This window comes from Dendronephthya gigantea, unplaced genomic scaffold (genome assembly GCF_004324835.1).
Source record: "Dendronephthya gigantea isolate DGI-Jeju-01 unplaced genomic scaffold, DenGig_1.0 000433F, whole genome shotgun sequence".
Taxonomy (NCBI): Eukaryota; Metazoa; Cnidaria; class Anthozoa; order Malacalcyonacea; family Nephtheidae; genus Dendronephthya; species Dendronephthya gigantea.
In genome coordinates this window covers 34,724-62,378 of record NW_021163443.1, presented here as the reverse complement: position 1 = coordinate 62,378, position 27,655 = coordinate 34,724, and the positions used below count along the sequence as shown (strand labels likewise).

The window sequence follows — 27,655 nt, the reverse complement described above, 5'->3', positions numbered from 1 at the left end:
ATTCAAGTTAAATATTAAAATGCATTCAGTTTGAAGTATCCCTACCTGCAAAATTGCAGCATATATGCTATTATTGTGATTGCTATTAACTGTACAATAATTTTCTTGGGGAATATACAATGTAAATTTTATATAAATTGTTATGATATTCGCCATTAATGTTAACACTATACAAGGTTCACAATTAGCATAATATGTGTTACGAATAGCCACTTCCTCCTGCGTATACCCTGAGAGCAATGCTAGTAATTCCATCACCAAACGCAGATTAGTTAAATATATTACTTCGCCTTTCGTAATGCTTCCGAAATAACAAAATGTTCGCAAAACACGGGCATTGATTTTACCATTTTTCTAAAAACAACAAATAGCTCGTATGGAATATCTGGCGAAATCTCCGAAGTGAAAGGATTCCTCGCATTCCGTCTGCTGCATAGCCTGCGTCGTATTGCTGCCAGCCACAATCTAGACACATGCTGAAAACCACGGCTGAATTTATGGAAGACCTAGCAAGAATCTTTGCTGGGCCAAAAAGGTTACTATCGCGACTACCCGCCGTACGGCAAAGCTCCACTATCGGCCGAATTACTCTGGCCCCTTCCTCTAAAAGGTCACGGTCAGAGCACTGCAGCAATCGAGACAAGCACTCTTTAATATTCTCGCTAATACTTTCAACTTTTTGTTGACACTGTCTCCTAAAACAACTTGGTTTACAACTTGTTCGGCAGAAAATTTTGTATTTGCCGCCGCCATTTTGTAAACACAAATGGGGAAGACCGCAGAACAAACTCACTTTGTTGCATAATTTCATTTGAAATACCGCAGGACAGTAGGAATGGCGAAATGGACGTTTCTCGGGAAAAAATGCCAAGCGTGTTGTATATTTTAGACATTAAAAACTATAACTACTTTAATACGAACATTATTCTCGCAAGTAATGCCATTGCTGTTGGATGATGCTATGCCAACAATAATGATTATAAATTACTTATGGAGTATGCTTGTTAGTCTCAATTGAACTATTTACAGATGGCTAGTATATAGAGGATTATAAAATCACAAGTTTTAAGATGAATCTGAGAATGTTGCTAAAATACAACTCAGGTCCTGCGGATGGAATAGAGGCTATACCTCTGCAACAATTTGTTAATTTATCACACTAATTCGCACCTGTTCAATAGCGAACGTCTATCAGTGCTTTGCGTAAACATGGCCATGCGTAAGCGTTTTGGCAGAGCGCCCTCGGCAAGCGCCAGAACTTGTATTTTTGCCGCGGTTTCTTCATCAGCTTCCTAAAGTGAAGTTCTAACTAAATATTAACAGATGATTTTAGGCACTTCACACGATGCCAGAATATTCTTGAGGTTTTAAAGGGTCTTAATTTCGAGTGGTATTATACGCACTTCAAATTCAAGCAGGGAACAGTTGATGGAAAAATGAGTCAACTGTACGTCCTCAGTGACAAGAGCATTGCACCGGCATCGCAAAAGCGTAGGTTCGATTCCTGCCGGAGGATCTATAGTTCACTCATTTTTCCGTCATCTGTTCCTGGCTTGATTTGAAGTGTGTATAATACCTCTCAAAATTAAGACCCTTTAAAACCTCTTAAATATCAACTGAACTAATATGTACATTCATCACGGCTAAAAAAATGCAGAGCGTTATAAATGACGTTCGTCAAAGGCAGAAAATTCTCAATGGATGAATGAATGAATAAAACGTACCTCGATTATCGCCTTCAGAACCATGCCAGCACCTTTCACAATTGTTGTCGACGGATGCTGAAATTGTTGAGGAACGAATTCAAAACCACGATTGGTAAGAACCATTAGCGGGGCAATAGTAAAACATACACAGCGAAGAAATGGTAAAATTGGTACTATTATTTAGTTTTGTCGTAAACCTACCTGGAACAATCGATAAATGCAATGACCCATTTCTAGACAAACAAATAACAGACTTCATGAGTTGCTCCTATGCATGGGTCAAGCTAGTGGACGTGGTAAACTTCACCAAAAAGGTAAAGAGAGAAAGGCTATTTAATCAACTCTCAACCTCAGTCAAAGAGCCATAAACTACCAAGAAGACAAGTTGAATGAAAAGCTCCTCAAATTTCTTTGTAGCATACCTGCAACTTTCTCCAGTAATTTCCCAAACTGTTCATCATCTGTTGTCTCACTAAGAGGAATATGCAATAGTCTATTTATTGTAACAGACTACATGAGTTGATTCAAAATATTGGAAGCAATCACACCTTACTATTAGTTTAACATGAATGTCCAACTTCACCCCCGTATTATTTTAATATATTGCAAAGCAACTAGAACAAACCTGTAAGGAGGACACAGAGCAAACGTCAGAAAATCAAGCAATCCACTTATAACTAAAACCCCAGTAGAACGAATATAGAAGAAAAGTTTTCATGGTTAATCTATGTGTTTAGTTAGAAAGGTAGTTCAAATTAGAAAGGCAGTTACGAATGACTTGCTGGGTTTTGCAAGGGAATTTCTCTTCCAAAACAAAGCTATATACATACAAGAGGGATGGAAAATAAAATGCAAGGGTTCAGCATAGATTATAGGCAACCAACACCGCACATCTTACCACATTTATCGTGAGAATATCCAACAAACTGCTTTTAGTAAAAATAACAAAAAGCTTTTGTTTATCTGTTCTTGTCGAATGTCATAGTTATCGTGCGTTGGCTATATAAAAAAACAGAATTGGTTTCGATAAAATTGGATCCTGTTAACATTCAGATTTCAAAGTTGGCTGAGTTTATGTGGATTGCAAGTTAAAGGGGTAACACTAATGATAGTGACAGATTTGGCAACATATTACCAGGAAATTCATCGTTAAAGTGTTGGCGCTTTCCTTTATACGGAAAAAACGGCCAGACCGGTCCTATTGTTGATCTCGGTACAGACAGATTACTGGTATTTTAGAGTGTTTCAAGAACTCTGCGTTCAAGTATATCGTTACTTGCATCTGTCTAGCTCGGAAATTTCGCAACTATATTCTTAACGAAATACTCTATTTTAAATTTAAATATGACCGGTCTGACCATTTTGGCCGCTTAAAGGAAAGCCCTCTCTTTACCTGCATCAGAGCACACAGCATGTCGACAGCGGCGTGAGTCACGGCTTCATTATTCCTCTTCAAAGCTTTCACAGTTTTCACACCAACCTTCTCATAGAAGCTGTAAAAACAAAACAGAAACACGGTCTAGAGAAAGTGAGCTGGTTGAGTAAACAGCGTGTGTTGTGGTTAAAGATAAACGTTTCTCACCTAGTGAGCGTTGTGAAACCTGCTTTGGATCCAACCTAATGTCTCAAAGCGTGAAACAGTGCTTCGAGATCTTTATCTGATATTTTGTTTTGGTCTCCTGCAAATAGACGAAACATTTTAACTATTTTGTACATATTGAACACCTGTGAAGGTAATAGCAGTCAGAATATGTATATTTTAGGGGTGAACACTAAATATATTTATTGGCAAAGATATACAATACCTTCGTGAGCAATGAGCATTGTGATGGCATTAATGATAAGTCTTTCTTTATTCTCCGGGAAAAGTCCTTACAAAATATTTAAAATCGTTTGAAATATATATTGGAGTTTAAAAGACTTAATATTCCAGCCGTACTTCTGGCGAGAAAATTTCAAATCTACCATTTCATGGATTCGGACCCAGTCAACTCAGCAACCAGAGTTACCGCAGTAGTCCCTAAGCCTCTTAACGTTCCTTATACGCGGCGAGGCGGGAACTGAGAGGCCTAGAACAAAATGTTTTGTATTTTGGCTATTTTGTCCCCACTTTCTGTATTGAGGTCAGTTTACGATCCACGACGCGGTTAACTGGCCTTGTTCGACGTCGCTAGTCAAATATTTGCTTGAAATAACCTGCGGGATATTAATTATACTGTCAGGACTTCGAAATATCCATACAAACGTTTCAATGTCATTTGCTGTCGACGCTATCGACTATCAAGTAAACTCGAGTCCGTACGTACATGGTTATGATTATAATAAGCTTCAATCTGCCAATTTAAATTATTCTCGCTTCCTTTATAACGATTGTTGTAAATCTAGGTCAACTAATGCATACTAAAATATGCAGAAAACTAACGTGCGTATGAAAAACACGTGAGTGGAAAACAGCCTTAATCCAGATTTTGACAGAACATTAAAACTCAGTAAAAATGCAATAATATTCTCTACACAGGATTTTGTCTGCAGAAAAGTACAAAATAAGAAATTGTCAACTTACGTCTTGGGTGACTGCATGAAGTAGACCGCTGTAGGAAATATTGCAGTTAAATCTCTACACATCTTCGGTTAAATTTCCTGCAAGGAACCAGTAATAAGACAATATAAGCTTTTGAGATATTTCAAAAATTTAAAGTGAAATAAAAAGAGAAATATTTCACCTGGAGACGCAGCGAGGAATTTTAAATGACTGCTTTCTACTTCTTCGTCAACAACGTTATACAATGGACCCCAACGATAACCTTGAAAAATATATCATCTTAAAAAAACAATTCTTCTTTTGCTGTATGTGATGTATTGGACTGACTAATAGGAATACCTGACGAGAAGTGTAATTGTTTGTGTGTTATATGTGATCCCATACGTCAGGAGGAGAATGAAATGAGGGTTCGTATTTACGGCAATCATAGCAGTGCGAGATTTTCATCAGGAAAATTTTGACCATAATTTTCGCTCAATCATCTATGAAAAAGCGTACAGTCTCTTCGTTGGGGTCGTTTTTACACAAACATCTCCATTTCCACTGCCTCTAACCCCGTGTAGCTAACCAGCCAATGATATATCCCTAGATTGGGAAATACAAACATTCAGAACAAGAAATATTTTATATAGCTTCATACAAAATCTGCTTTTTTAAACTACCTGTCGGAAGACGAGTAATTTCTCAGCTGACCGCTTGTGTATTCCAGCCCGAACAACTGAGGATGGTCTCGATAGCTAATTATTGAAAATATCTGACAGAAAAAGAAGTTTTAAAACTATGATATACTATAATACACAAGTCTTAACCAAACGGTATATTCTGGAAAGTAACTGCAAAAATAAAACTATTTTAAGTCGGCTGGATACTTTTTTGCAATTGGACATGTTCAAAATGGAAACGTGAAATAAAAAAGATGATAAAAGCAGTAAACTTGAATCCAGGTCAGAAGACATGGAGTGTTTGGAGTGTTTGGAGTGTTGGAGTGAGTGTTTGGAGTGTTTGGAATGTTTGTTTTTTTTCTTTCAAGGTCTGAGATGAACAATTACTGGAACTGACATGGAATGTCGCATGACTTACTGAGCTAAGGGGATGAAGGCTGACGATGTTGAACATATATTATAGCAATAATAGTTTATAGTTTATTATATATTATAGTAATAGAGTTGATGTTCGCGGGCATAAATGTGTTTTTGGCCCTCCTCGCGGAACACATTTTAACCCTCGCTACGCTCGGGCTAAAATGAGTTCGAAGTCGGGCCAAAAACACATTTATGACCGCGAACATCAACCCTATTGTTACATTATTATCACTATAAAAAACATGAGTATATACAAAATTAGTAAAATACAATAATTAGTAAATACAATAATTAGTAAATACAAAATTAGTAAAATACAATAATTAGTAAATAGATTTGAATAAATATAGTTCACCTGGTGCAAGGCACTTTTTAATGATAACTCCAAGCTTATACTTTCTGGATAATTTAATACATTCTATAGGGTTTAATGATCAATATAGGGATAAGTATCATAAAATTGTTTGGCTGTTGGGGTGTATAAACTATCAAAACTACAAAATTATATCCTGTCAAAATTTCGAATTTCTAAAATAATGCCGGGTTTATGGTCATTTGAATTTGCTTGCTACTTTTATAATATGCAAAAAAGTAGACGGTAGACACTGATTTTAAGTTCAAATTTATAATATTTCGAAAATATATTATGCATTATTAATTATATAACATACCTTGAATAAATTTGAAGTTTTACATGATTCAAGAACATTTTCATTTGTATACCGAACTGTTTCGCCTTTGGATTTGATTCCGTTCATTAGTCAAAGTACACTTCAAGATGTCGGGCTTCCCTTCAAAATTGTCGAGGCCAGGGATATGACGGTGCTAGTGCTGTGTCCAGCCAGGTAAAAGGTATTTCTGGGAGAATATTAGAGAAAAACCCGAAGGCGTTGCATGTTCATTACTCCAGTCATCGTTTAAACCTTATTGTTGCCAAAGCGTGTTCAATTCTTCCAGTGAAAAATATTTGAGTCAGGCACAAAATATCGCCAGCTTTTTTATCAGTTTCCCTATCCGCTCACAGTATCTAAGTAAAAAGATGAAAGAGTTTGGTTTAACCCGTAACAAGCTCGCAAAGCCTTCCACGACACGATGGGTAGAACGAATAAGATCCCGCGATGGTTGTTTGGATGCATTCAAAGTTATCTACAAAACACTCAATTTTATGCAGTTTGGAGGATCGCAGGAAGGGCCATTTCCTAGATTAGCTAGTGACGCACAGTCTCATTTTCGCAACGTGGAGAAATTTGAATTTATGGCTGCTCTCATTATCACCCAACATGTTCTGGATCATACTTTGTCATTGACGGTCCAATTAAAGAAGAAAAAAAATCGATATTGCGGAATCAATAAAACAGATTAATCTTTTAAAGGATGAAATGGCAAAACTACGTGCCTCTGTAGATTTATTCCACAATTGAATACTACGACAAGCTGTTGGAATTAGCTAATAACCTCGACGTGGCTGAGTGTTTTCCCCGGGTATGTAAAGCTCAAACAAAATGTGATAATCATCGTACCAGTACAGCAGGTGGTTACAACAGATTAACAGTAACCATTAAGAGTCGTGCATAGGCCACGTGATAACGAAACATTCTGAGCTCATCAATGAACAATTGTAAAGGTTTTATTGTAACTCATAGGAAAACCTAAGGATATATTTTGTAAAATCTATTATATTACGAGTGTCTTTCCCTAAGTCTACCGACCCCTGAATTCCCCACGCTATCGTCACCCTGTAATAAATAAGTAACGTTGCAAGTCCTCACCTTCAACCACAAGGATTAAATTACGTAATTCGAAGTGCAAAATTGAGATTACCGGTTTCTGAGTTTACCGGTTTATAATGCTCAGTATTTAATAATCCGTATAAGACCAATTTATCATTATTATTACTTGACTTACGGATTCATTAAGTTTATCCTCGTCTTAACTCAAAAAAGTTTTCAAAGGACTTGCATCCAGAAGGGATTTACCAGGAACAGGCTAAAATTAAACAGATGTTGAGATTAATGCACGATGATGATTCGTGATCTTAAAATTGCTACCTTTTGAAACTCTTCACGAGTTAATAAGCCTTGACTGTTCCCTGTGAAAGAAAAATAGGTAAATATAGTCATATTATAATATATATTTCCTCCATATTGCAAAGGTAATTTCGCTTGCCTTCAGTTTCTTCCTTGTGTAAAACAGTGTCTTTGGAATCTGGTACGACATCAATCTGAAACGATTGTAAAATGAAAAAGCTAGTCTAAATCAAAGATCTCTTTCTTTTCTGCTTCCCCTGCCAGTCATGTTAGTAGCAATATAAGGGATGGATAGTGAATGTTCTTGCACGAAGTAAATTTCATGCAAAGCGAGTTTGAAGAGAAATTCTTACCATAAAAGCGCTTGGTCCATATCTCGGACTACGACTCAAATATCGAGTTCGTTGAAAATGCCGAACCAAGATTCAACTTTTGACCGGAATCTTGTAATAAAATCGACGAGGGTGAAGATCTGCCGTGTTCTGTAAGCAGCATCTTTTGTTCTGCGCTGTCTAAAATGTTGGCAGATAATTTGTTCATTTCGTAAATGCGCGAACAATGGCCGATCTGTTTTAACATTACAAACCTGACTCCTTGAGTTCGGTTTTCTTCATTTCAACATCATCCCGGGTATCTTCAATATTAGTTTCCTCATCTTCTCTACACGATGCGAGGCGATCTTTGACAAGATCTACAATCAATGTACGCTGTCTGTGCTCTTGCTAAGAAGTTCTGTTGTAGTTTCAAGGCGTTGTCTGGCTCCTTCTTTAATGAGTTCGGCCGATAAATCATCTGAAATACAACAATATCAATTTGACATTCCGCCAACGGAATGCAACCAAAACATTGAACAGGTTTGACCCATCGTTGACCTTACCAAAGAGTTGTTTTGGAATTAAACTTTCATAAATCTCAGTCTTTCCCACCGCTGGTCGTCACAAGATGTTTGAGTCACAAGATTTCTGTATTGAGCCTACGGTACCAGTGGGCTTTAAATCGCGGGTAAGAAGGTCAGATGCTTTGGTATCGAATTTTGTTTTGGCACCTGGCTAGAATCATCTGCACGAGTTTTTCTATCAGTTGAAGAAGCCTGGAAATGACAAATACGTTCCTAAGAGCTTTCACTAGAAGAATATTAAAACTTGGTCGCTCTTGCAAATATATCTATTGAAAATTCAGCAAGCAATCCCCTGGCAATAGAATGACATGTGGACTTACTTTCGTAATAAATGGCACGAATTGTTTTCTTAACAATAGCGGACAGTTGACAAACCAGGATGAAATGACATTATCAGCAAGAGCTACAGTGTATTGAGAGTATCTAAGGTGAAACATATCAGTTCGTTTATATTTTAATCATTTTGACAAAACCAATAATAAAAGTTTCAGATGTTATCGCGTTGAGCCAACTTCGATGATTCTGTGTAAGGCAAACATATTCCAAAGACTTGTTTCAACTGGATCGCTGTGAAGTTTTTGTACAAAGCACAAAGCTGTTACAATGCGATTTAAACGATTTAAAAGAATGTTACCAACTTTTCGCCGAATACGATTGTGTGTTTACACAACCTAGCTCTCTTTAGGGGGTACATTGATATTTTGTAACAGATTTCATAATTTACGTAACTTCAAGAAACATACCAGAGGGAAATTCTAGCAGTGGTATGGCAACTTGAGACGTTGGCGAAAGTTTAGTAAACTTTTCCAGATATTGTGGGAGCAGTCTAAGGACAGAAAATTTAGTAATTATTACTTAAAAAATCATATATTTGTGAAGGAGTATCTCGCATCACAAGAGACGTTACGTTTAGGCTGAGTTTATTGAAAAACGTTTCTGTAAATTCACTGAGCACATTATCAAGGCACGATTTCAAATATCTCCAAAGAAATAAACTTCTAAAACGCTGCAACTACTTAAATCAACTTCATTCTTACAAAGTGCTAATGGACATAAAAACGTCTCAAATTCCAGACTATTTTAAGTAGCCATACCTTGCCATAACTGAAGGCATTTCTAACATACATATGGTGAGACAAGATACGCTTAACGTCGCGAAATGAGCAACCAAGTACGCATTAGACAACACTAGACGAAATATACAACAACGTTTAAGCAAGAACAGACAACCGCTGAAAATAAAGTCACGCAGATTCTTACCTGTTCATCTTGACCAATAAAAATGTGGTACGTACACAGCTCCGTTAATACCTGCACGTGTTACAATAAAATATCCAATTAAATCATTAGTATGGTATGATATAATTATGGTATAAATTGGTTATGGTATGGTGGGATATAATTAGGTATGATATGCATGGTTATGGTATGGTATGATTTCGTTATGGTATGGTATGGTGTGATATTATTATGGTAAGATATGGTTATCGTATGGTATGATTTAGTTATGGTTAGTTATGGTATGATATGATTATATGATATGATTATATGATATGATTTATGATATGATTATATGATATGATTATATGATATGGTATGGTTATGGTATGGTATGGTTTTGGTATAATTATGGTAAGATATTATGATATATGCAAAAAACTGATTGATAAGAACCGTACTGGAAAAATTCTAGCGTACAAATGAGGTCGGCGCATATCGTTAGGAACACGAAATAATCCAGGAAGAAAATCGTAATTTGAAACCTGAATGCAAAGTAAAATTTTTAGTTCATGATTTTGGTGTGAAAGTACACAACTTCACTTCCCTTCCCATTTTAGAGAAGACTGTAGATATTGAACGTAATATTGCTTTCCAGAAAGTATCAAGTTTTATCTTGAGTGCCTCTGGAAAGTTCCTCAGAAGAACATCCAGCACCCCCATTCCAATTCCTAGAAAATGAAGAAAGTTGAACTTCAATCGAAACTTAATGCCAGATGATATATTATGATAGAAAAGTTTACCTGTTGTAAGCACACAAGAATAACATTCATCGCCTCGCTGTAAGGCAGTGAAACAGTCCCGTTTGTCTTATCTTCTGCAGAACTAAAACAAAAATGAGAATGTATTACGCAAACAAGAAAAGGAATTTTGGAAGCAGATTACCTGACATACGTGGCACTATCGTCATTAACCAACATTTTCTTTCAGAACAAACAAAATACGAAGTGAATTAAACTTTTCTACTTTTGTCTTGCACAAGGCCTAGACGTTGTCAGCTCGGAGACTGAGGAAACATTGAAGAATCTTTAAGAAAACACAATGTGAGACATCATAGAAAAATCGCGAGAAATAAAATTGAATTTGCCTTACCGAAAGCCGTATTTCCGATGCACTATACGTCCGATAGCCATTGTCATAATGAGTTTTTATGTGGTACACTAATATATTGAATATTCGTTCGGCTCGTTCTTGAGGTTTACGAAACAATTTCATCTGCAAAAATAGAATGAAATTACTGAAAGAGAAGCAAGTGTGGCATTAAATTACACTTATTTTTGTTCACGAAAATAACTTCATCACAATGAACGAATATGTGTGGACAATCTCTGCATGTCCTTCATTACCTTGAACAAGCGTACTAATCCTAATACAGCCTCCTTGATGTCTTTCTATGCTGTTTCATCCTGAGGCTGCAGCAACAAAGACAAATTACAGTGATTAGATGTAATTTTATGTCTCTAGATGTTCCTACATATACCTTGCAGTCTCTATAATTACCTTACATGTTCTTTACATGACGGCTTAACGTATCGCTTGAGAGGATCAACTGGACAGTGGCAATCTGGAATTGATAAATGAAATATATATCCTTTTACTTCACTGATGCGTTTGCATTCACGACCCCGTGTAAAACGATCCAATTTGCGGATATATAGTTAGGTTCAGGTCAGGAAGCTTTCACTGATAAGAAATAATTTTCTATTGAAGTACAGTATCAGCTCATCACGAATGAAGAGGGAAATTGGAGTGGAGAAATGAAACCGTCTGAAAATGATTGTATTGAGTACCTTCTCGATTATATGCAAAACATCGCAAACTTTCGGTGAATCAGAGGATTCAATAACATCGACCAGAAGCTGGACAGCTCGGATCCGCACAGAAATTCCCGATCTTTGACAATGTGGTCTAAATGTGGCAACACTGAATTCTCAAGTATTTCTTCCTGTAAAAAACAAGGAGTTATAAAACTAGAAAAAGATTCATAATATCGCTAATGTCTAGAAAAATGGACTAAAATTTATTCAAAGTACTAAAATTGTATACCTCATATAGTGGAGATAACGTTCCTAATATGTTACAAAGCACATTTAGAGCTTTAATTCGGTTGGCCGTCCTCTCTTCACATCTAAAAAAAAATTCCCATTAGGATAAGACTGAGGCTACATAGAAATACATCACGAACTTAAACAAAAATCAACATACCAAAATATTACATTTTTACAAACAAAATATAAAGAAAAAAGAAGACCACACACTTGAAGTATTTCTCCACCAAATCTTTAATATTTTCAAACCAGTTTTCGCAGTAAGATGAAGAGACTGGGAACGATGAGAAACCAGGAGAATAACTGAGGATTACTGCAAACAACGACATTTTATTTAGCTGCAAACAACGACATTTTATTTAGCTAAGTGGATTCCGTTAGATCTTCATATATTTTATTAATTTTTCCTCAAAGAAAGTCATAAAATTGTTAGCTAGATTCTCATCAGATTGGCACACAGGATATTGAGAATCAGGGGTATAATAGTAACTTTCCAACGGTTTTAAATAATTTCTTTTGGTCACTCCCATTATCTCTAACAATTTCAGAATGATAACGAGTACGACTTTCCTATAATAGCTCACTGACACGGCGACATTGCTGACTGTATTTTAGACGATCACAGGATTGTCTTGACTTACGCCATACCCGCTCGAGTTTCCTTCTGATACGTTTTTCGTTTTTAATTTGTTCAGTGTACCAAGGTGCAGCTGGACGAATAATTATCTCTCTGGAAATAAGTGGTGCATGATGATCCAGAATTTTGGGCAGCTCCGAGTTGTATTGCTTGACTTTCGCACTTATATCAGCCGTGTTCCCAGTGTTAATCGGTGATAGCCTAATTTCATTAAGGAACGAGTCCATATTGATTGCTTTAATTTTACGTGACTCCACGACCCTTCTCTGAAACAATAGTTTTTTAAAATTGAGTTCATATGTAACCGTGTAATGGTCAGATATAGATGGATCATGAACGTCAATAGATTGAACAATATTTTTCTCATGGCGAGACAAGATAAGGTCCAACGTGTGACCAGCAAAGTGGGTTGGTTGTTTGTACACGTTGTTCCAGATTAAAAGAATCAACAAGATTGAGAATTTTTTTGTTGTTAATTCCGACTTATCGTCTACATGGAGGTCGATATAATACGATTATATTTAGAATTTGAGATGACACATTGATTTGCATACCCATCACTTCGAAAGACTTAATGTGTGAAACATTTTGCCGAGTCCAGCTTGACTTTTAAAGTGTTGTTGTATAGTATACCAATGCCTCCCCCTCTACCTTGTTGTCTCGAGATATTGTTAAAGGAGTAGCCCTTCGGGGCGAAATTCCCAAAAGATATATGATCAAATTTGTCAGGGTGAAGCCAGGTTTCTGTAATCGCAAATATATCAAATTCATTCTCAACCACATAGTCTTTGACTAAATTCGCTTTGTTCCGAATAGACCGGCAGTTGAGAAGACCAAAAGAACAAAGCTGAGTAACAGCTGTATCAGGAGTGTTGGCAATGCCTGATAAAGGAATATTGATGAGATTGATTCTCTTAATATAATTTCTGCCATATATATTTACAGGCTTTGGGACACGGTCCGTGATTCTAACAGGGATAGCTTCCTGATGATTTGCAGATGATAGTGATTGTATAGTGTGGCGGTGGTGTTTGCGAAGTAGGTATTATAGCAAATATTCCTATAGGTCATATGGAACAACCAACCTTTCTGTAGATTCAACTGCCCAAGCATTGAACTAAGCTCCTCAGGATTATTAGCGGGTCGAAACGTGTTCATCAAACGTAACTGCTTTCGATGTTGATACATCTCATCCGACTGATTATTATCAAAAGATTGAGGACCAGGATTAGGCGAAACATCCACACACATTGTTAGATCCTGCTTGAAGGCTTCGTACACAGGACTTGACTAACAAATCCATGTTTCGTTTCTTTAGCAATCGCAAATGAGACTTTGTATTTAGATTCAAAACGAACTCGTTGTATGTTGACCCGACATCGAAAAGCAATATCTCCACAAATACTCAAGGTTATGCCATCCGCAGCCAATCCATACAAATCCGTGCAATTAGTACTCTTAAATGCCATATTAATTGGTCGAGATGTACGAAACTCGTTAGATGAAATAAATCATAAAAAATATATAGAGCTGCCGACCAACCGACATATTGGTCGTGAATTAAGCAGTACGAAAACACAATATTCATTTCCATACACCAAAAGATGGTGATTCAATGATAACATCACGTTATCAGCTTTAGAGAATTTCTTTAAAAACTTGTTTAACGAATCGGATAGAAGCAAACGGGAACGAGAAGAAGAAGAAGTTGTGAAATCATTGTAAGTGTGTTTATTTCTATTTAAACCCGACAACTTTACTTGTTCAGGGAAAGACATATTAGAGTTGTTTACTAGTAAAAGCTATGTACACACACCTTGGGTGGTGGTGGACAAAATATTGAATCATTGGTTATTTTTATTCTAGATCACTAGCTGCCTGTGAAGGAACATACAAAATTTTACTAGAATGCTACAAAAACAGCTGGATTGAAGGTTGTCAAACTGAAATGGTCTCCCAAGTGGCAAATCGATTGCTCGAATCCTACCATAAGCGTGTTTCATTATAAATCTGTGAAAAGGATAAAGTAAATTAAATGAACATGGCCGTTCAGCACAAGTACTTGTAGTCGATTGGAGAAGACAATTGTCTCCCAAGCGGTAAATCGATGGTTCGAATCCTACCATAACCGATTTTCATTATAAACTTCGTCAAAAGAAATACAGTAATTAAATAACCATGGCCATTCCCATAAGATCTTGTAGTCTAGTGGCTAATGCAAATGTCTCCCAAGTGTTAAATCGATGGTTCGAATCCTGCCATGACCTTTTTTCATTATGAACTTCGTGAAAAGAATAAAGTAAACTAAATAACCATGGCCGTTCAGCACAAGACCTTGCAGACTAGTGGCTAAGACAACTGTCTCCTAAGTAGTAAATCGATGTTTCGAATCCTGCCAAAACCATTTTTCATTATGAACTTCATGAAAAGAATGAAGTAAACTAAATAACCATGGGAATCCAGCACAAGACCTTTTAGTCTAGTGGCGAAGACGATGGTCTCCCATGTGTTAAATCGATGGGACGAATCCTACCATAACCGTTTTTTCATTATGATCTTCGTGAAAACGATAAAGTAAATTAAATAACCATAACCGTGCAGCACAAGACCTTGTGGCCTAGTGGCGAAGACGATTTTCTCCCAAGTGTTAAATCGATTGTTCGAATCCTACCATAACCGTTTTTCATTATGAACTTCGTGAGAACGGTAAAATAGATCAAATAAACATAGCCGTTCACCCGAAGAACTTGTGGTCTTGTGGCAAAGACAATTTTCTCCCAAGTGTTAAATCGATGTTTCGAATCCCGCCAAAACTATTTTTTATTATGAACTTCGTGAAAGGATAAAGTAGACTAAATAACCAGGGTCATCCAGCACAAGACCTTGCGGTCTAGTGGCGAAGACGATGGTCTCCCAAGTGTTAAATCGATGGTTCGAATCCTACCATAACCGTTTTCATTATGAACTTCGTAAAAGGATAAAGTAAACTAAATAACCGTGGCCATCCAGCACAAGATCTTGCGTCTAGTGGTTAGGACAATGGTCTCATAAGTGGTAAATCGATGGTTCGAATCCTACCATAACCGTTTTTCATTATGAACTGCGTGAGAACGGTAAAATAGATCAAATAAACATAGCCGTTCACCCGAAGAACTTGTGGTCTTGTGGCAAAGACAATTTTCTCTCAAGTGTTAAATCGATGGTTCAAATCCTACCATAACCGTTTTCATTATGAACTTCGTGAAAAGGATAAAGTAAATTAAATAACCATAACTGTTCAGCAGAAGACCTTGTGGTCTAGTGGCGAAAACAATGGTCTCCCAAGTGTTAAATCCATGGTTCGAATCCTACGATAACAGTTTTTCATTATGAACTTCTTGAAAACGATAAAGTAGATAAAATAAACATAGCCGTTCCCCCGAAGAACTTGTGGTCTAGTGACTAAGAAAATTTTCTCCCAAGTGTTAAATCGATGTTTCGGATCCTGCCAAAACCATTTTTTATTATGAACTTCGTGAAAGGATAAAGAAAACTAAATAACCATGGTCATCCAGCACAAGACCTTGCGGTCTAGAGGCGAAGACGATGGTCTCCCAAGTGTTAAATCGATGGTTCGAATCCTACCATAACCGTTTTCATTATGAATTTCGTTGAAAGGATAAAATAAATTAAATAACCATTACCGTTCACCCAAAGAACTTGTGGTCAAGTGGCTAAGACAATTTTCTCCCAAGTGTTAAATCGATGTTTCGAATCCTGCCAAAACCATTTTTTATTATGAACTTCGTGAAAGGATAAAGAAAACTAAATAACCATGGTCATCCAGCACAAGACCTTGCGGTCTAGTGGTGAAGACGATGGTCTCCCAAGTGTTAAATCGATGGGACGAATCCTACCATAACCGTTTTTCATTATGAACTTCGTGAAAAGGATAAAGTAAATTAAATAACCATAACCGTGCAGCACAAGACCTTGCAGACTAGTGGCTAAGACAACTGTCTCCTAAGTAGTAAATCGATGTTTCGAATCCTGCCAAAACCATTTTTCATTATGAACTTCAAGAAAAGAATGAAGTAAACTAAATAACCATGGGCATCCAGCACAAGACGTTTTGGTCTAGTAGCGAAGACGATGGTCTCCCATGTGTTAAATCGATGGTTCAAATCCTACCATAACCGTTTTTTCATTATGCTCTTCGTGAAAACGATAAAGTAGATCAAATAAACATAGCCGTTCCTCGAAGAACTTGTGGTCTAGTGGCCAAGACAATTTTCTCCAAAGTTTTAAATCGATGTTTGGAATCCTGCCAAAACTATTTTTTATTGTGAACTTCCTAAAAGGATAAAGTAAACCAAATAACCATGGCCATCCAGCACAAGATCTTGCAGTCTAGTGGCGAGGACAATGGTCTCAGAAGTGTTAAATCGATGGTTCGAATCTTACCATAACCGTTTTTCATTATGAACTTCGTACAAAGGGTAAAGTAAACTAAATAACCATAGCCATCCAGCACAAGACCTTTTGGTCTAGTGGCGAAAGCGATGGTCTCCCAACTGTTAAATCGATGGTTTGAATCCTACCATAACCTTTTTTCATTATGAATTTCGTGAAAGCGATAAGGTAGATCAAATAAACATAGCCGTTCACGCAAAGAACTTGTGGTCTGGTGGCTAAGACAATTTTCTCCCAAGTGCATGTTAAATCAATGTTTCGAATCCTGCCAAAACTATTTTATAATGAACTTCGTGAAAGGATAAAGCAGACTAAATAACCAGGGTCATCCAGCACAAGACCTTACGGTCTAGTGGCGAAGACGATGGTCTCCCAAGTGTTAAATCGATGAGACGAATCCTACCATAACCGTTTTTCATTATGAACTTCGTGAAAAGGATAAAGTAAATTAAATAACCATAACCGTGCAGCACAAGACCTTGTGGTCTAGTGGCGAAAACAATGGTCTCCCAAGTGTTAAATCGATGGTTCGAACCCTACCTTAACCTTTTCTCATTATGAACTTCGTGAAAACGATAAAGTAGATCAAATAAACATAGCCGTTCCCCCGAAGAACTTGTGGTCTAGTGGCTAAGAAAATTTTCCCCTAAGTGTTAAATCGATGTTTCGGATCCTGCCAAAACCATTTTTTATTATGAACTTCGTGAAGGGATAAAGTAAACTAAATAACCATGGTCATCCAGCACAAGACCTTGCGGTCTAGAGGCGAAGATGATGGTCTCCCAAGTCTTAAATCGATGGTTCGAATCCTACCATAACCGTTTTCATTATGAATTTCGTTAAAAGGATAAAGTAAATTAAATAACCATAACCGTTCAGCACAAGATCTTGCTGTCTAGTGGCGAGGGCGATGGTCTCCCAAGTGGTAAATCGATGGTTCGAATCCTACCATAACCGTTTTTCATTATGAACTTCGTGGAAAGGGTAAAGTAAACTAAATAACCATGGTCATCCAGCACAACACCTTGCGGTCTAGAGGCGAAGACGATGGTCTCCCAAGTGTTAAATCGATGGTTCGAATCGTACCATAACCGTTTTCATTATGAACTTCGTAAAAGGATAAAGTAAACTAAATAACCATGGCCATCCAGCACAAGATCTTGCAGTCTAGTGGCGAGGACAATGGTCTCAGAAGTGGTAAATCGATGGTTCGAATCCTACCATAACCATTTTTATTATGAACTTCGTGAAAGGATAAAGTAGACTAAATAACCAGGGTCATCCAGCACAAGACCTTGCGGTCTAGTGGCGAAGACGATGGTCTCCCAAGTGTTAAATTGATGGTTCGAATCGTACCATAACCGTTTTCATTATGAACTTCGTAAAAGGATAAAGTAAACTAAATTACCATGGCCATCCAGCACAAGATCTTGCGTCTAGTGGCGAGGACAATGGTCTCATAAGTGGTAAATCGATGGTTCGAATCCTACCATAACCGTTTTTCATTATGAACTTCGTAAGAACGGTAAAAAAGATCAAATAAACATAGCCGTTCACCCGAAGAACTTGTGGTCTTGTGGCAAAGACAATTTTCTCCCAAGTGTTAAATCGATGGTTCAAATACTACCATAACCGTTTTCTTTATGAACTTCGTGAAAAGGATAAAGTAAATTAAATAACCATAACTGTTCAGCAGAAGACCTTGTGGTCTAGTGGCGAAAACAATGGTCTCCAAAGTGTTAAATCGATGGTTCGAATCCTACGATAACAGTTTTTCATTATGAACTTCTTGAAAACGATAAAGTAGATAAAATAAACATAGCCGTTCCCCCGAAGAACTTGTGGTCTAGTGACTAAGAAAATTTTCTCCCAAGTGTTAAATCGATGTTTCGGATCCTGCCAAAACCATTTTTTATTATGAACTTCGTGAAAGGATAAAGAAAACTAAATAACCATGGTCATCCAGCACAAGACCTTGCGGTCTAGTGGTGAAGACGATGGTCTCCCAAGTGTTAAATCGATGGGACGAATCCTACCATAACCGTTTTTCATTATGAACTTCGTGAAAAGGATAAAGTAAATTAAATAACCATAACCGTGCAGCACAAGACCTTGTAGCCTAGTGGCGAAGACAATGGTCTCCCAAGTGTTAAATCGATGTTTCGAATCCTGCCAAAAGCTTTCTTTTTTTATTATGAACTTCGTAAAAGGAGAAAGTAAACTAAATAACCATAACCATCCAGCACAAGACCTTGTAGTCGAGTGGCGAGGAGGATGGTCTCCCAAGTGTTAAATCGATGGTTCGAATCCTACCATAACTGTTTTTCATTATGAACTTCTTGAAAGGAATAAAGTAAATTAAATAACCATGGCTGTTCAGTACAAGATCTTGCATTCTAGAGGCTAAGTCAATTGTCTCCCAAGTGTTAAATCGATGATTCGAATCCTACCATAACCTTTTTTCATTATGAACTTCGTGAAAGGATAAAGAAAACTAAATAACCATGGTCATCCAGCACAAGACCTTGCGGTCTAGTGGTGAAGACGATAATCTCCCAAGTGTTAAATCGATGGGACGAATCCTACCATAACCGTTTTTCATTATGAACTTCGTGAAAAGGATAAAGTAAATTAAATAACCATAACCGTGCAGCAAAAGACCTTGTGGCCTAGTGGCGAAGACAATGGTCTCCCAAGTGTTAAATCGATGTTTCGAATCCTGCCAAAAGCTTTCTTTTTTTTATTATGAACTTCGTAAAAGGAGAAAGTAAACTAAATAACCATAGCCATCCAGCACAAGACCTTGTAGTCGAGTGGCGAGGAGGATGGTCTCCCAAGTGTTAAATCGATGGTTCGAATCCTACGATAACAGTTTTTCATTATGAACTTCTTGAAAACGATAAAGTAGATAAAATAAACAAAGCCGTTCCCCCAAAGAACTTGTGGTCTAGTGACTAAGAAAATTTTCTCCCAAGTGTTAAATCGATGTTTCGGATCCTGCCAAAACCATTTTTTATTATGAACTTCGTGAAAGGATAAAGAAAACTAAATAACCATGGTCATCCAGCACAAGACCTTGCGGTCTAGTGGTGAAGACGATGGTCTCCCAAGTGTTAAATCGATGGGACGAATCCTACTATAACCGTTTTTCATTATGAACTTCGTGAAAAAGATAAAGTAAATTAAATAACCATAACCGTGCAGCACAAGACCTTGTGGCCTAGTGGCGAAGACAATGGTCTCCCAAGTGTTAAATCGATGTTTCGAATCCTGCCAAAAGCTTTCTTTTTTTATTATGAACTTCGTAAAAGGAGAAAGTAAACTAAATAACTATGGCCATCCAGCACAAGACCTTGTAGTCGAGTGGCGAGGAGGATGGTCTCCCAAGTGGTAAATCGATGGTTCGAATCCTACCATAACTGTTTTTCATTATGAACTTCGTGAAAGGAATAAAGTAAATTAAATAACCATGGCTGTTCAGCACAAGATCTTGCATTCTAGTGGCTAAGTCAATTGTCTCCCAAGTGTTAAATCGATGATTCGAATCCTACCATAACCTTTTTATTATGAACTTCGTGAAAAGGATAAAGCAAATTAAATAACCATAACCGCTCAGCAAAAGATCTTGCAGCCTACTGGCGAAGACAATCGTCTCCCAAGTAGTAAATCGATTGTTAGAATCCTGCCATGACTTTTTCATTATGAACTTCGTGAAAAGAATAAAGTAAATTAAATAACCATCGCCGTTCAGCACAAGACCTTGCAGTCTAATGGCTAATACAACTGTCTTTTAAGTGGTAAATCGATGTTTCGAATCCTGCCAAAACTATTTTTATTATGAACTTCGTAAAAGGGTAAAGTAAACTAAATTACCATGGCCGTCAAGTACAAGACCTTGTGGTCTAGTGGCGAAGACGATGGTCTCCCAAGTGTTAAATAAATGGCTCGAATCCTACCATAACCGTTTTCATTATGAACTTCGTGAAAAGGATAAATAAATTAAATAACCATAACCGTTCAGCACAAGACCTTGCAGTCTAATGGTTAAGACAACTGTCTCTTAAGTGGTAAATCGATGTTTCGAATCCTGCTAAAACTATTTTTATTATGAACTTCGTGAAAGGATAAAGTAGACTAAATAACCAGGGTCATCCAGCACAAGACCTTGCGGTCTAGTGGCGAAGACGATGGTCTCCCAAGTGTTAAATCGATGGTTCGAATCGTACCATAACCGTTTTCATTATGAACTTCGTAAAAGGATAAAGTAAACTAAATAACCATGGCCATCCAGCACAAGATCTTGCGTCTAGTGGCGAGGACAATGGTGTCATAAGTGGTAAATCGATGGTTCGAATCCTACCTTAACCTTTTCTCATTATGAACTTCGTGAAAACGATAAAGTAGATCAAATAAACATAGCCGTTCCCCCGAAGAACTTGTGGTCTAGTGGCTAAGAAAAATTTCCCCCAAGTGTTAAATCGATGTTTCGGATCCTGCCAAAACCATTTTTTATTATGAACTTCGTGAAAGGATAATGTAAACTAAATAACCATGGTCATCCAGCACAAGACCTTGCGGTCTAGAGGCGAAGATGATGGTCTCCCAAGTCTTAAATCGATGGTTCGAATCCTACCATAACCGTTTTCATTATGAACTTCGTTAAAAGGATAAAGTAAATTAAATAACCATAACCGTTCAGCACAAGATCTTGCTGTCTAGTGGCGAGGGCGATGGTCTCCCAAGTGGTAAATCGATGGTTCGAATCCTACCGTAACCGTTTTTCATTATGAACTTCGTGGAAAGGGTAAAGTAAACTAAATAACAATGGTCATCCAGCACAAGACCTTGCGGTCTAGAGGCGAAGACGATGGTCTCCCAAGTGTTAAATCGATGGTTCGAATCGTACAATAACCGTTTTCATTATGAACTTCGTAAAAGGATAAAGTAAACTAAATAACCATGGCCATCCAGCACAAGATCTTGCAGTCTAGTGGCGAGGACAATGGTCTCAGAAGTGGTAAATCGATGGTTCGAATCCTACCATAACCATTTTTTATTATGAGCTTCGTGAAAGGATAAAGTAAACTAAATAACCATGGTCATCCAGCACAAGACCTTGCGGTCTAGAGGCGAAGACGATGGTCTCCCAAGTGTTAAATCGATGGTTCGAATCCTACCTTAACCGTTTTCATTATGAACTTCGTTAAAAGGATAAAATAAATTAAATGACCATTACCGTTCAGCACAAGATCTTGCTGTCTAGTGGCGAGGGAGATGGTCTCCTAAGTGGTAAATCGATGGTTCGAATCCTACCATAACCCTTTTCATTATGAACTTCGTTAAAACAGTAAAGTAGATCAAATAAACATAGCCGTTCACCCAAAGAACTTGTGGTCAAGTGGCTAAGACAATTTTCTCCCAAGTGTTAAATCGATGTTTCGAATCCTGCCAAAACTATTTTTTATTATGAACTTCATGAAAGGATAACGTAGACTAAATAACCAGGGTCATTCAGCACAAGACCTTGCGGTCTAGTGACGAAGACGATGGTCTCCCAAGTGTTAAATCGATGGGTCGAATCCTGCCAAAAACTTTTTTTATTATGAACTTCGTAAAAGGACAATGTAAACTAAATAACCATGGCCATCCAGCACAAGACCTTGTAGTCGAGTGGCGAGGAGGATGGTCTCCCAAGTGTAAATCGATGGTGCGAATCCTACCATAACCGTTTTTCATTATGAACTTCGTGAAAAGGATAAAGTAAATTAAATAACCATAACCGTTCAGCACAAGACCTTGTGGTCTAGTGGCGAAAACAATGGTCTCCGAAGTGTTAAATCGATGGTTCGAATCCTACCAAAACCGTTTTTCATTATGAACTTTGTGAAAAGGATAAAGTAAATTAAATGACCATGGGCGTTCAGCTCCAGATCTTGTAGTCTATGTGATATATATATATATTGAATATTTAATTAGGCTGTAAGGTATAAATATGCATGCGTAATTAGCACCGTTGTTGGCTTGCTGGATGATGCTGTAACATAGAATAAAACAGAGAATAAAACATTTTATGAAGACTAGATCAATCTGTATCAATCCGTATCAGAGACAAGGCATATACACTACAATTGGGCTCACTGAGGAGTAATCAGGGCTGTGGTGAATGCTACGGAGCCGAAAACAGCCTCTGAAGTTCGGAGTTTTCTTGGTCTGGTAAATTTCTGTAGTCTGTTCATTCCAGATTTAGCTATAACGGCTGAACCCCTGCGGAAGTTAACCAGGACAACTACACCTTTTGTTTGTGGAAATGAACAGAATAAGGTGTTTCAAGAGCTTAAGAATACGATGTCTACCGCTGATTCATTGGCTTTTTTTGATAAGGATGCAGAAACGTCGATAATCTCAGATGCTAGTCCTGTTGGTCTTGGTGCAGTGCTTGTGCAAAAGCAACAAAATGTAATGAAGGTTGTGGCATATGCTAGTAGATGTCTTTCTGACATGGAAAGGCGGTATTCTCAGACGCAGAAAGAAGCATTAAGTATAGTATGGGCTTGTGAGGTTTTTCATGTGTATTTGTTCGGGATTCACTTTGAGGTTTTGACAGACCATAAACCATTAGAAGTGATTTATTCCAAAACCCATAGGCCCTCTGCACGAGTCGAAAGGTGGGTTCTGAGATTGCAGAATTATGATTTTACTGTTAAGTATCTTCCGGGTCCAGAAAACATCGCGGACACGTTGTCTCGGAAACAGTTGTTGAAGAAATCGATCGAATCCAGCGGTCGTGACTGTGAAGTTTCGCGTCAAAACGGATAGCTATCGCCTAAACAATGGTATGTGCAGTTGCAAGCAAACTGCGTGTTTGCACCGACTATAACCATCATGTGAATGATTGTACAGTATAATATAAAACAAAATATTTACGAAGGAAATAAGAAATTTATGTAATGTGATTTTATAAATAGACTATTAAGGCAAGGTGTTCCCCAAGGGGATACGCCTTGCCGACGATAATTAAAAATCTTATATTATGGGCTTTGCGTCCTATCTAAAAGACCGACAGGTAATGGATGGCACGCAATATGGGAAAGGTGGTCAATGGCCAGCAGCAAATCGAAAACTAACAAAGACCGAATACCCAAACCATAAACGGTCAGTTTAAGCGTGACATCGCGAAAGACAGATCTCCTTTAAAGTTGAAAGGTATTTACAGAAGTGTTCTACTTGTTTTTCTATATATTTATATGTTGATATACATATAGATAGATAGATAGATAGATAATTTTAATAGTTTCTCCCAGAAGGGTTTTTATAGATAGTAGCTACGAATACACAATGGTACCCCCAAAAGTTTTGGTCCTGGGACACTCATTTGTTCGTCGCCTACAGTGCGACCTGAAACATAAACGGGATATTCGCATGTGCCCAACCTTTAAACTCAAGGGCACAGCGAGAGTTTCTCTACACGGTATAGGAGGTAGAACAGTGAAGAAGATTCGCAAATTTGATTTAGGCGTAGTTTCTCGGTGTGCCCCAGATATTGTTATTCTGGAGATAGGCACGAACGATTTGTCCTCCTTAAGGCCCGAAACAGTCGGGTCACGCATTGACGACTTGGTTGCTTTATTGCTGGATCAATATCACGTAAAATTGGTATGCGCATGCATGATTTCCCCGCGAAAGAACAACCCTCTTTTTGAAAAGCAGCGTTTAATGCTGAACAATTATCTACAGGTAGTTTTAGAGAAGGTCCCGAGAGTGTTTTTATGGACACACCATGGCTTTATACGACCTTCCGTGACGCCATTTCTACCTGACGGGGTCCATTTTAATCGAATCGGGCAATATAAATTATACCGAAGTTATCGGGGGGCCATTCTTCAAGCAACTAAAATGTTATAAAATTCTCTATCTATATATATATATATATATATATATATATATATATATATATATATATATCTTGACATTTGACAAACTTTACTCGTGATTACTTCTTAAATACCGCTTTAGCGCCTTTATCTATTATATCTTTATCTTTTATCTATATGAGAGTTCTCACACTGTTTGTGAGTTTTGTTGGCCATATGATGAAAGGTGCGGCGATCTTCTGATCTGCCATGTTCATCCTGCTGACGTTTGATTTTGTCTTTATCTCTCATCTATATGAGAGGTCTCACACTTTTTGTGAGTTTTTTGTTGGCCATAGGGTGAATGGTGCGGCGATCTTCGGATCTGCCATGTTCATCCTGCTGACGTTTGATTTTGTCTTTATCTCTCATCTGTATGAGAGTTCTCACACTTTTTGTGAGTTTTGTTGGCCATAGGGTGAACGGTGCGGCGATCTTCGGATCTGCCATGTTCATCCTGCTGACGTTTGATTTTCTAATCATTCTTTCACAAGTTCCAATTTTCAATTACGACAAATAACGGACGAATCCTCACTATTGAATGTTCGCCATTACGGGGGATAGTTTTATTTCTCGCACAACGACAAAATTTGGGTGCGGTTGCTTTACTATCTAAAAACTCATTACGCCATAAGTATCTATTTCTGCTTTTAAAGTTTTATTTCTTAGAATGCCACCCGTACGTCGTTCTAAGCGTGTCGCCGCTCCATCAGCCGTTTTTGCGAGAGTCTGTTCAGAACCAACCAACAACATCTCGTCGAACTTTAAGTTCGTCCAATGCTGTATCTGTTGGTGCCGCCCCGTCAACGTCAACTGTGCCCGTGAGTCAAGCGACTTTGCCCTCTCTTTCGAGTGAGCTTATCTCAACGCTGGTGTCTTCGGTTACCGAGGCAGTCACGCAAAAGCTAGCTGGTTTCTTACCAACCTCTGCGTCTTCCACATCCACAATGGCGTCTGCCCCAACGGATTCTACCTCCGGAATCGAAATCTCAAACCAGGGTCCCAATGCAGATTCTCTGGTCAACGACGCGCTCACGTCCATACAAGAAAACCTTACAGGTCAGACCACTCCTTTTTCTCTTCAATGTTCAAGTGCCCCGGGTCCACGGGAATCGTTCCACTCTGCCGCTTTGCCTCTTGAATCGCGGATTCCGGATAAAATAAAGCTTAAAATATGGAATGAGGAGTTTGTCGATATAAGTACTTTGTCAGGTGGCCCAGACGCGGCCGCTAAATACGAGATTAGTGTACGTACCTCTGACAACGGTCAACCTGCTTCTCTTCTCCTTGAGCCGACTGCGAAATCCAAAAGGGTGAAAACTATTAGCGATTGGCTTCGTTCGTTTCATATTTTTGTTTCCATTTATACACAACGGTACCCCCATGAGTCCCCCGCGCTCATGAAATATTGTCAAATCATCCAGGATTTGGTCAATAGGGGTCATAATTGGTTTTACTACGATGAGAATTTTCGATTTTTGCGCCAAACACAGGCCACGCGGGTTCCCTGGGCGACTGTTCACTGGGAGTTATGGTTGAAATGTCAATATCCCACTTCCTTCTAAGCCGAACACGCAAGGCAGCAATCATACGCGCCACCCTTCAAAAGTGTCTGTTCCTCGGGGATATTGTTTTAAGTTTATCGCGGAACGTTTTGTGCGGGTTGTGATTTCAAGCACACTTGTTTTAAATGCAACGGATCGCACCGTGCCGTGAATTGTAATTTTCGTGCCAACAACAGACCATCTCCCACTGATGGATCGCCTAGGCCTATTTCAACAACGTCCGTTGGCAACACCCATAAACTTCATAATTTACAAATATTGTTAGGGTTATAATCCAAGTTGTTGATACACTAATTTCCGGATTTACTTCGGGTTTTCGCATTCATTTCTCTGGCACAGAACAGTCGTTTGAAGCAATAAATTTACGGTCTGCTCTTGACAAACCAGAAGCGGTTGACCAAAATTAACGAAAGAGTTACAGGCATCTCGCCTTGCTGGGCCATTTAATTATCCGCCTTTTCCAAATTTTCTTGTTTCGCCTTTGGGCCTGGTTCCTAAAAACAACCGGGTGATTTTCGCATGATTCATCATTTATCGTTTCCAAAGGGAGCATCGGTTAATGATGGTATACCCGATTTCGAAACATCTGTGCGGTACGCTATCGTTGACGACGCTATTCAACTTATTAAAAAAGCGGCCGGGGTTGTTTCCTGGCGAAAACAGATATAAAAAATGCTTTTGGAATCATTCCTATCAGCCCAGCGGATTATCACCTCTTAGGCATAAATCGGCGGAGTTTGTATTATTACGACCGCACAGAGAATTTTAACGAGTTATTTTAACTCCAAAAATGGAGTTAAAAAAACGGTGACAGAATAATCCGTATTTTAGAGTTACTTTAACTCTAACGAATATAGAGTTAAAATTACTCTTTGTTGCAACGAGTTACTTTAACTCTAAAAAAGGAGTCAAAAAACGGTGACAGAATAATCCGTATTTCAGAGTTACTTTAACTCTAACGAATATGGAGTTAAAATTACTCTTAGTTGCAACGAGTTATTTTAACCCTAAAAATGGAGTTAAAAAACGGGGACAGAATAATCCGTATTTCAGAGTTACTTTAACTCTAACGAATATAGAGTTATTTTAACTATTGGCGATGGAGTTAATAAAACAAATAAGAAGAGGGTAACTTTAACCCCAAAAAGAGTCATCATCCGTATTGCAGGATTATTTAAACTCACACACAATAAACGAGTGAAAACAACTCCGAATCATTAAAATATCACCTTTATTTAAAAACACGTATATAAAACACATAAAAATATGCAGTTATTAACTTTAAATCTATAACATGAAAATATAACAGTATATAACTTATTTGATCCTTTTCAATCGCAAATAAAACATATTGTCTACACTCATGTAAACTCAGGGGGTAATTGAACATTCTTAGTTATAATCAGCCAATTAATTGGACTGAATATAACTGGCCTTTTTCTGATTGGCTTATAATTATATAGGGGTAGCTACATAAATATAGTAAGCATAATTCACAAAAAGTTTCACG

The 27,655-nt window shown here is 37.9% G+C and overlaps 1 protein-coding gene and 2 long non-coding RNA genes across 3 annotated transcripts; all 3 read right to left on the bottom strand.

Annotated features, from left to right (window-relative positions):
* Positions 1-4,470: 4,470 nt before the first annotated feature.
* On the bottom strand, positions 4,471-4,952 carry LOC114543293. Its single transcript, XR_003689972.1, has 3 exons — positions 4,911-4,952; positions 4,588-4,833; positions 4,471-4,510 (listed from the first exon to the last, which is right to left on the bottom strand). It is a non-coding gene; the product is annotated as an uncharacterized LOC114543293 (long non-coding RNA).
* Positions 4,953-4,962: 10 nt separating this feature from the next.
* Positions 4,963-6,272, bottom strand: LOC114543292. Its single transcript, XR_003689971.1, has 3 exons — positions 6,002-6,272; positions 5,686-5,748; positions 4,963-5,002 (listed from the first exon to the last, which is right to left on the bottom strand). It is a non-coding gene; the product is annotated as an uncharacterized LOC114543292 (long non-coding RNA).
* Positions 6,273-25,633: 19,361 nt separating this feature from the next.
* LOC114543287 lies at positions 25,634-26,068 on the bottom strand. The gene is made up of 2 exons (XM_028562333.1): positions 25,836-26,068; positions 25,634-25,746 (listed from the first exon to the last, which is right to left on the bottom strand). Exons 1-2 carry the CDS (start codon positions 26,023-26,025, stop codon positions 25,634-25,636), a joined length of 303 nt encoding a protein of 100 aa, XP_028418134.1. The 5' UTR covers positions 26,026-26,068.
* Positions 26,069-27,655: the final 1,587 nt, after the last annotated feature.

What these genes read in the sequence shown, in the direction of transcription:
- LOC114543287 (XM_028562333.1), bottom strand. Translation starts at nt 26,025, where the DNA reads ATGACCCCTATTGACCAAATCCTGGATGATTTGACAATATTTCATGAG. An exon ending in CAGGTTGACCGTTGTCAGAG is followed by an intron (nt 25,747 to 25,835) that starts GTACGTACACTA and finishes CCATATTTTAAG; the next exon opens with CTTTATTTTATCCGGAATCC.